We start from the raw sequence: 10,681 nt of genomic DNA on the forward strand, positions 1-10,681 counted from the left end.
AACATCCGCGGAAGAAGGCTGCAGAAATTGAGCTGAGACAAGCCAACAGAAATGCCACTTAGTCTGCAACCAACAAGTCCACAGGGTTAGCCCTCTGGACAAAACTTCACCATGCCCTGTGCTCCAGATTCTGCATGTAGAGCTTCAGGACTTTTTTTGCCCAGCTGGATTTCAGTCTTGCTTTGGTTCCATCTCTTCTTTCTAAGCCCCTATTTTTGTGAATGAATATGTCTATATATTGGATACTTGTAAATTGGTTTTGATTTTTATGGGAGCTCATGATGAAGTCTTGTCCTGAGTCTCACAGGAGACTTTGAACTTATACTTTTGGGCAATCTTGGAACTGTTGAGACCATAAGGACTCTTGGAAATGAACTAGGTATATTTTTCATTGTGAGATGGTCATTAGCTTTGGGGGGGCAGGGGTAGAATTTTATGGTGAAGTTTCCTCCAAAAGCTCATGTGTGACAATGCAAGAACATTCAGAGGCAAAATGATCGGGTTATGAGAGCCTAATGCAATCAGTGACTTAATCCCCTGGTTGAATCCAATTAATTGATTGAAAACTGAAGGTGAGTAAGGCGTGGCTTGAGGAGGCAGGGCATTGGGGTCTTGTCTTTGGGGTATGTTTGTATCTGGTAAATACAGTCTCTCTCTGCTTTTTGATTTTTATGTGAGCTGTTTCTCTTCTGCCACGAAGTTCAGCCTTACCTCCAGCCCTGAGGAATGAAGCCAGCTGTCTATGGACTTGAGACCTCTGAAACTGTGAGCCCCTGAATAAGCCTTTTCTAAAATTGTTCTTGTCCTGTCTTTTAGTCACAGCAGCAAAAAACCTGACTAAATCAACTAAGTCAATAAAACAGACTTAAGTAGCCACAAGGGATAAAAAAAGACTTTATAGAATTAGTCAAGGAAAATCACTAAACAAGCAACAATAACATACATCAACCAATACAGACCTGGGGAGGGTGAATCTCATTTTCAGAATTACCATATTATATTATTTAAAATTGCATAATTCTAAATGTTCAACTTCAACAAAAACTTTCAAAACATGCAAATCAACAAGAAAAAATGGATCATACATGGGAAAATAGTCTCTGAGTTTTTCTCTTTTTGGTTAGAAACCAACCCTAAGGAAGTGCAGACATTGGACTTACTAAACCAAGGTTTTAAATCAGCTGTTATAACAATGGTCAAACAACCTAAAGAAACCATGCATAAAGAATGAACAGCTACTGCATGATTTGAAAAAAATTTGATTCTTATTCTAGCTTCTTTCTGATACAAGTACTTTAAGATATAAATGTTCATCTGAGTACTGCTTCATTCCAGAGATCCTGATATTTTAAGCTTTTATTATCACTTAGTTCAAAGCACTTTTTATTTACTTTGAGATTTTTATATGTGTGCCATTTAATTTTGAAATGGTTGACATGTGGGGGTGAGGTTCTATATATCTTAAGGTGATTGATTTCTAAGGTAATAAATCATGCAGGAAACATAGTCTGTATGATTTCACATTTTTAAGAAAGTAATGGAAATGCTTTTTATATTGATCACATTGGCTACATACATGTCAAAATTGATCAAATTTCATACTTTATGTATATACATTTTATTATACTTCAGTTTTATCTCAATAAAGCTATGGGGGGGAAAGGATGAATGGGAGACGTAAGAACTATGTATCACTAGATAGAGACTATCAATAAAGAGATGGAAATTATATATAAAGAACCAAATAGAAATTCTGGAAGTAAAATGAAAATTTTTGGAGAAATACTGGACAGACTAGAAGTCTATCGATGAATGACTAGATGAAGAAACTACGGTACATGTTTGTATCCAAAGAAATGGTATTCAGCCTTAAGAAGGTGCTATGGTTTGAATGTGAAGTGTCCCCCAAAAGCATGCGTGTGAGATAATGCAAAAAGGTTCAGAGGAGAAATGATTGGATTGTGAAAGCCTTAACCCAATCCGTGAATTAATCCTCTGATAGAGATTAACTGAGTGGTAACTGAAATGGTAGGGTGTGCATGGAGGAGGTGGGAATTAGGATGTGGCTTTGGGATATATTTATTTTATCTGGCAAGTGGAGACCTCTCTCTGATTCTTGATCACCATGATGTGAGCTGCTTCCCTCCGCCACACTCTCCCACCATGATGTGCAGCCTCATCTCAAGCTCTGAGAAATGGAGCTGGCCTTCTATGGATTAAGAGCTCTGGAAATGTGAGCCCTCAGATGAACTGTTCCTCCTCCACAGTTGTTCTGGTCAGACCCTTTATTCGCAGCAGTGAAAAACCTGACTAGAGCAGGAGATCTTGCCATTTGCACTAACATGGTTGAATCTGAAGGACATGATGCTCAGCATTTTACACCAGACACAGAGAGAAAAATCCTGTATGGCCTCACTTATTTGTAGAATCTAAAAAGTGAAATTCATAGAAACAGTATAAAACAGTGAGTGGTTGCCAGGGGTAAAGATGGGACAGGAAGGAAATGGGAAGAGGAGACCAAAGGACACAAAGCTGCAGACTTGTAGGATGAACAATTCTAGAGATGAAATTATATTGCCTTCAGGGTTTTGAGGAGGAGCAAGTTTAGGGTTCTCTTGACATAGGCACACAAAAAAGGCAACTGTGAGACAAATGGATATGTAAATTTGCTGAACTACAGTAAAAATTTCACTGTGTAAAAAAATGTCTCAGTTGAAAATGAAAAGCTAAGTACAGAGGCTCAGCAGCAGATTGAAAGTGACAGAAGAAAGAATCCATTAACTTACAAGTGAAGTCAGTTCAAACTATCTAAGCAACAGAAAGAAAAATGAATAGAGTCTCAGATACCTGTGGAACTCCATTCGGTTACAAACACAGGCATCATATAATTCCTAGAGGAAGAAGAGAGAAAGGGGAAGACAGAATACTTGAGGAAATAAAGGCTAAAATTTTTTCAAATTTGATGAAAAACCACATAAAATCTGCACATCCAAGAATCTCAATGAACTCTGAGTAGGATAAACTCAAAGAGATTCACACCAAGGCACATCAAAGGCAAACCATCAAAAGACAAAGAGAGATACTTGAAAGCAGCAAGATAAGTAACTGGTCGCATACAAACCCTGTCCTGATACATGATTCCCCAGAAGCCCACTCCTCAAACAATCCAGATAGAATCTGAGGTAACAATCATTAGTGAATCACCAACAGAGCCACCTACGGGTGGAGTCCAAGATGGAAGACATCAAGGTCTTTCAAACCTTCAAGTACTCTCTCTTTTCCATAAAGTCCCTTACTGGGGCCCTCTCTATCCTTTGAGCCAAACCTGACGAGGTACAAAGGGTTCAAGCAGTGTTTGGAGAGCCTGGGGGTGTGCATCACCAGGCTCTGACCCCACAATGACTGCCCGCCCTGGAGGGCTACAGGATTTGCCCAGTTGGGAACCAGCACAGAGGTGAGTAACCATGGCTTTTGGTGGCTTATCATTTGGTCTAAGCCTAAGGTGATGTGTAACATTTCCCTTAAAAATAAGACCTTGATTGATATAATGAGAATAACCAAGATCAGAGCAGGGAGGAAGAGCAGGAAGGAAAGATCAACATTAAACAGATACACTAGGTGGGAGGGAAAGGGAGAGAAAAGGGAAATTGCATGGTAATGGAGGGAGACGCTCATTGTTATACAAAATCACACATAAGAGGTTGCGAGGGGAATGGGAAAATAAACAAGGAGAGAAATGAAATACAGTAGATGAGGTAGAGAGGAAAGATGGGAGGGGAGGGGAGGGGGGATAGTAGAGGATAGGAAAGGGAGCAGAATACAACAGTTACTAATAGGGCATTATGTAAAAATGTGGATGTGTAACAGATGTGATTCTGCAATCTGTATATGGGGTAAAAATGAGAGTTCATAACCAACTTGAATCTAATGTATGAAACATGATATGTCAAGAGCTTTGTAATGTTTTGAACAACCAATAAAAAAAAATAAAAAAATAAAATAAAAACTCATCTCCCAATGGAAAAAAAAAAATAAGACCTTGAATCATCTTGAAGTAGGATTGTGAAGACCAGGCATGTTTAATTCTTGTTTTTTTCATGTCTTCAGAGATGTACATCTTCAGTTTCGTATTGTATTTTACATGTAAATACATCTGCCTGTTTGATGGTGAGCATCTTAATGGATAGGGCTTGATGGTTTACAGAATGTGTGATGAGGGAGAGGAAGAGCTCAAGAATGAATCCTGGGTTGCTGGTTTGTGTGTCTGGGGAATGGGGATGCCACCAGCTGCCATAGCAAACCCACCATCTCTTCACACACGTACCCATGTGCATGCACACACACACACACACACACACACACGTTTCTCCCCCTTACCCTGCTCCAGGAAGGAAGATCACAGGGAAAACCTGGAAGTCTCCCCAAAAGTTCTCATGTTGCTCCTCTGTGGTGCTGGATGAGGTACACAAGTGAAGCCAGATCCTAACAGCTTCTTCCAGAAATCGTAAAATGGAAAACCAGTTTTCGTGGCTAGTTCTGATGTTGGATACCTTAGCTACTGGCCATGTTTGGAGGTCTCTTTCTCCTCTCTTCCTCCCTCCCTTCTTCTTTCCTTCCACTATCATTTAGTTCATTGTGAACACATTTTTATAACGGCACACATCCAACCACCACCCAAGCAAAACCCTGCTCAAAGCCCACAGGAAACCCCCACATCACCCCCCCCCATCACATGAGTAACTGCAACCTTGACCCTGGGGCTGACTTCCTTGCATTTCTCTTTTGTTATCACCCAGGTATGTTCCCCTCAACAACAGAGTTTAGTTTTGTTCGTTTGGAAACTTGATTCTCTGAAGCCCCTTGATCCTGCTTTTGTCTGCTAGCACTGAGGTTCATCCATTTTTTTGCATTAGCCCTGCTATCCAACACATGGCTATGCCACCATTTTCTATTCCTTCTCCTGTGATGATCCTTGGATTGTTTCCAGGGTAGCACGTACGAAAGTGAAGTCTTTGGATCTGCTGTATGTGCATCCTGGCCACAGTTCAGGGTTCCACTTCCTCTGGGAGTGGGAGCCGAGCTCTGGGTCATGCAGTGTCTTCACCGTCACTCCATAGTATTTGATATCATGTGAACGTTCCTCTTGTTCCACATTCGCAATAATATTTGGCATTGTTCACCTTTTTGCTTTAATCCTCTGTTCCCAAAATGCACTCTTCTACCAAAACAGATCTCCCCACACACCCCCACCCCACACACACACAGGTCAGTGGGTGTCACCCTCCAATTCCCAGATGACTTGTAAGGAGGACATTCACCTTTGAGGCTCCTGCTGCTCATGAGAAGACAGGCACAATTCTCATGAGAACCCCAAAACCTTGAATGAATCCCGAGTGATCCAACAGAAGGAAACCCTCTAGGGGACTGTGGTGGCTTTATTGCTTGAAAGGAAAACCTATTTGTGACCTACCTCTTATCATGCCACCCTTTTGTGCTCTGATTTCCTGGTTTAGAATCACTCTCCTTGTTGGCTGAGATTCTGTTTTTAGCAGCCTTGAGCTTGGATGTATTTATCGGCCCAAGCTGTGACCCACCCAGCATGTTCTCTACCCATAACACTTACCCCAGGAACAGAGAGCAAAAGTATGGACACATGTCCTACCCCCAGCGTGTGACAGTCATGGACAATGTTCTCTCTGGTGCCCCCACAGGGTTTGACCAGCTGCCCTGGACTTGGCCGACAGCCCTGTTCTCCATCACAGCCACCCACCATTCTGGCTGCCGGGAAAGATGTTTCCTTTCAAGGTGAGCAAGTGGATGGGGCTGGCCTGCCTCCGGTCGCTGGTGGTCTCCTCGCCCAACATCCGCCAAAAGAAACTGATCCACAAGCTCCAAGAGGAAAAGGCGTTTCGGGAAGAGATGAGGATCTTCCGTGAGAAAATAGAGGACTTCAGGGAAGAGATGTGGAATTTCCGGGGCAAGATCCGGGCTTTCCGGGGCCAGATCTTAGGTTTTTGGGAAGAGGAGAGACCTTTCTGGGAAGAGGAGAAAACTTTCTGGAAAGAGGAGAAAACCTTCTGGGAAATGGAGAAATATTTCCGGGAAGAAGAGAAAACCTTTTGGAAGAAATACCGTACCTTCTGGAAGGAAGATAAGGCCTTCTGGAAAGAGGACAACGCTTTGTGGGAAAGAGACCGGAACCTTCTCCAGGAGGACAAAGCCCTGTGGGAGGAAGAAAAGGCCCTGTGGGTGGAGGAGAGAGCGCTCCTGGAGGAGGAGAAGGCCCTGTGGGAAGATAAGAAGTCCCTCTGGGAGGAAGAGAATGCTCTCTGGGAGGAAGAGAAAGCTTTCTGGGTGGAAGGCGGCGGCCATATTCCCAGGGAGCTGGTGCCTGCCGACGGGCCCTACAACGCCCATGGAGGGCCGCAGTCCCCAGCCTTCCCCAGAGGCCGCGCCTAGGGAGCCCAGGAAATGCAGGGCCACACGGGATCCAGACTCCCCTGGACTGGGATTCAAGTCCAGGGTCATCCCATGTGCTAGAGAAAATCAGTGCTTATTTGTCTCCTTGCTTTGAAAGATCTAATAAAATCCTGAGGAGAGGTTTGAAAAACCAGGTCTTGGAGGAAGGCCGGCTGCCCTTTTTCCATATTCTGTGATTTTTCCAAGGTCCCAGTCCTAGTCTACAGTCTGTATGGCTGGCCACAGGGCTCGGTTCCAGGCAGTTCCCAATGTCCCCGGCCTGGGTTTCTGCATACAGCTGCTATCCCTCTCTTCAAGAGTGGGAACACAGACGGAGAGGCTCAGGCAGTGCCAGCTAGAGACACCAGGAACAGAGAGGGACTGAGATGTCCCGCACTGTCACATTGAGAGGCAATTACTTCTTCTTTGCTCTGGTCAGGCTTGGAGGGCTGGTGTGGATGACCACTTTCTAGAAAAGGCTGTAGAGTTATTAATGATTCATTTGTGCCTCTTTCTCACCAGACAGGGATTTTTTTTAACATGCAGGCAGAATCCCTTAAAACCTGGCTGGCAGTTCTGATCCCATCAAACTTCCTAACTGCCTATTCTCTGTCCGCATGAGAAAGAGCCTTTGACATTGGTCTGGGGCTCAAGAACACTCTCAAAAGCACTGCCCTCCTCTGATGGTGGAGTCACAGGATGGGGTCCACAGGATGCTCTGGGAGGAATAGGGCTCTGTGGGCTGAAGGAAGTGCATGCCCCCACTGTACAGATGAGGAAACAGAGAAGCAAAGTGATTGCATGTGGTCAGGCAAGTAGCAAATGGAAGGTCCGGAACCAGAAGCCACATTGTCTGCCTCTGGGATTCATTCTTTTTAATAAAGGCCTGGTTCCGTGTGACCTTAGGGTCAGCTGATAATGGCTGCAGCACTGCATGAGTCTTGCATGCTTTAGGGTGGCACTATGATTTGGGGTGGTGGTGGAGAGATGGACAGTACAAGGGACTTTACAATGTCCCCTAGATCTGCAGAACATTTTTGGTGCCAAGAGAGCAGACCAACACCCAGGATTAGCTTGGCCTCTGTGACTGCAATCATTCTGGGAAATTCTGGGTCCCAAGAAAGCCTCTGTTCTCAGAAGACTTGGGCCCAGGACAGGGGGAGAAGCTCTGTCCTTCATATACCCATCCTCAGCTCTGGGCATGCTGAGCATGGGTCCCTGGGAAGACTCCAGGAAGAGTGGTGCTGTGGTTTGGATAAGCCTTCCCCAAGGGCCCATGTATTAAAGGCTGATTTGTTAGCCTGACCTCTGTTGGGAGCTGGGGGAAGCTTTAAAAGGTGGGCTTAGTAGGAGGACATTAGGTCACCGGGGTGAGTCCTTGAAGGGGAAACTGGGACCCTATCCTCTTGTTCTCTCTCTTTGCCTTTTGGCCTCCATGAGGTGAGCACTTTCTCTGTCACATTCTCCTGTCATCATGTCCTACTGCCTCACCACAGGCCCCAAAGCAAGAGGGTCAACTGATCCTGGACTGAAACCACCAAAACTGTGAGCCAAAACAAACCTTTCCTATTTTAAAGTTGATTTTTCTCAGGTAATTTGTTATAGTAACAGAAAGCTGACTAATGCAAGGGGAGAAAACAAAATGCTGATTTTAGGAGATGCTGCTGGGCACACACTCAAGATTTTCTGTCTAATGGATGGTACTGAGGGTGCCAGGAACCCAAGAGCATAAAAAAGCTACAGATTCAGCAGTCCTTGGGGATTCTGCCAAAGACAAAATCAGAGGAGTGTTAATCTCAAGATCAAAGAAATGGGGCTGAGGATATAGCTCTTTGGTAGAGCACTTGCCTAGCATGTGTGAGGCACTGGGTTTGATCTTCAGCTCTGAAAAAACAATTCAAAGAAATATAAACTGGGTGGATGCAGGAACTGGAAGCAGGAAGTGAGTAGAAATGACCCCTTTAACAGTGTCCCATAGAAACCACTAGAAGAAGCATTTGTCATTTGATAGAGGGCTGGAGGAGCTGCCCAGGGAGTGTAGACTGGTCCCTCTGGTTTCTTCCCAAGCTCTGTCATCCTAGGTCCAAGTGAGGAGAGGACAGACACATGGCCGGTGCATTGGGAGTCAGGGAAGGCTAGGAGGGACAGATCCGTGAATCCTCCTCTGCTTTCTTTTAAGCTCCTCTGGGAGTGGGGGTGAGTGAATGGGGGTTGGATGATTTCCTAGGGGCAGTTCACAGGGCTGTGAGAAGCCTACTAGTCCAGTAGGAATGAGCTAACGGATCAGAGCTGAGAGGCAGGACACGCTCCAGGCAGAGGAAGAGGCACAGGCATGGGAGAGAGGGCAATGATTAGAGGAGCTGCAGGGGCTTCAGGGGCAGAGGGGGAAATGCAGGGAAATAGACAAGAACTGCTGATGTCAGGCCTCGTGGGCAATAGGAGCCACTGACGAGTAGAGAAGAAGGGAATGGCACACACAGATTTAAATTAAATAAAATTTAATTAATTAATTTTGGGTTCTAGGTTTGACCTAGGGCCTCAAGCATACTAGGAAAGGGCTCTACCACTGAGCTAGCTACACCACCAGCCTGGATCTAAAGTTTAGAAACAACATCTGGCTATTCACACGTGGCCCATGGACCAGCTGCATTGGCTTCACTTGGGAACTTATTGGAAATCCAGAAACTCGGGCCCCGCTGCAATCCATGGAATCAGGTTCTGCATTTTAACCAGGTTCTGGGTGATCTGCTTGGCTTTAAAGTTGAAGGCACATTTCTGTAGACTGAGTGAGTTCAGGAGGCTGGAGTGGGGGAATCTCAAGATTGTTCAGCAGGTCGAGGGGGAATCCAGGTAAGAGGTGCTGTGTGCTCTGCCCTAGCAGCAGTGGGGTTCTGGTGAGGAGCCAGCAACTGGAGAGCCATTGGGAAGCCGATCTGAGCCCACTGCTGAGGGATGGATTGAATTTGGGCAGTTGTTATGGTTTGGACATGAGGTAAAAGACTGCATCATGAGAACTGTCACCTGATCAGTTCATGCAGGTTTGAATGGACTGACTGGTGGGGGGTGTGCTGTAGGAGGTGGACCACTGGGTGCAGGCCTGGAAGGGGGCATCTTCCCTACACCCTTCCCTCTCTTCCCCCTCTGGCTTTGCTTCCCGGTTGCCATGAGGGGACCAGCTTTCCTCTTCTGGACCCTTCCACCCCGATACGCTGCCTCACTTTGGGCGCAGAGCACGGTAGTTGGCCGTGTATGGACTGAGACCTCTGAAACCAAGAGCTGTATATAAACTTTCCCTCCTCTAAGTTGTTCTTGTCAGGTATTTTGGTTACAGTGATGGAAGCGCTAGGTAAAACTGCAGTATAGGAGAAGCAGGTATTGAGGATGGTTGTCCCTGACTGGGACAATGAAGGAGTGGTTGTGTCTACCATCAAGAGGAGGCCAAGAAGGAGGAGTGGGCCTGATATGATTTGGATGTCAGGTGTCCCCCCAAAGCTCGCATGTGAGAAAATGCAAGAAGGTTCAGGGGAGAAATGATTGGGTTTTGAGAGTCTTAATCCAATTAGTGATTTACTCCCCTGATAGGGATTAACTGAGTGGTAACTGAAGGGGTAGAGTGTGGCTGGAGGAGGTGGGAATCGGGGGCTGGCTTTGGGGTGCATATCTGTGTCTGGCAGGTGGAGACCTCTCTGCTCCCTGATCACCATGTGAGCTGCTTCCCTCTGCCACACTCTTGTTGTTCTGCCTCCCCTGGACCCTGAGGAATGGAGCCCGCTGTCTATGGATTGAGACCTCTGAAACCATGAGCCCTTAAATAAACTTTTCCTCCTCTACAGTTGTTCTGGTCAGGTCTTTTAGTCACAGCCGCAAAAAAGCTGACTGAAACAGGGCCTGACGCACTGGGCAAGAGGAAGAATGTGGACTGAGACAGGACTGCAGGTTCCCTTGATCAGATATGCAGATCAACTTCTCTAAGCTTGGTCAGTGCTGGATGAACCCAGCCTTTCTCCCCATTTCCTCCTGCCCTGAGAACTGTGCTACCGGCATCCCTTTGGAATCTAAATCATTCATCAGATGATGGTCCATTTATTCATTCAACCACCATTGTGCCTTGCCAACACGGTGCCACATCTAAGAGTGTATTATTCCTGCCTGCATGAGGTTTACGACCCAGTAGAGGACACAGGCCATCACATCACCACGATGGGTACTATTCAGCCAGTGC

General features: G+C 45.7%; 1 protein-coding gene across 1 annotated transcript; it reads left to right on the plus strand.

Moving 5' to 3' along the window:
* Positions 1-5,790: 5,790 nt before the first annotated feature.
* On the plus strand, positions 5,791-6,459 carry Ccdc70 (coiled-coil domain containing 70). The gene has a single exon (XM_078052431.1). It carries the CDS (start codon positions 5,791-5,793, stop codon positions 6,457-6,459), a length of 669 nt encoding a protein of 222 aa, XP_077908557.1.
* Positions 6,460-10,681: the final 4,222 nt, after the last annotated feature.

The sequence above is a fragment of the Ictidomys tridecemlineatus genome, chromosome 6 (assembly GCF_052094955.1).
Source record: "Ictidomys tridecemlineatus isolate mIctTri1 chromosome 6, mIctTri1.hap1, whole genome shotgun sequence".
NCBI lineage: Eukaryota > Metazoa > Chordata > Mammalia > Rodentia > Sciuridae > Ictidomys > Ictidomys tridecemlineatus.

Coding starts and splice junctions, on each gene's coding strand:
- Ccdc70 (XM_078052431.1), top strand. CDS start 5,791: ATGTTTCCTTTCAAGGTGAGCAAGTGGATGGGGCTGGCCTGCCTCCGG.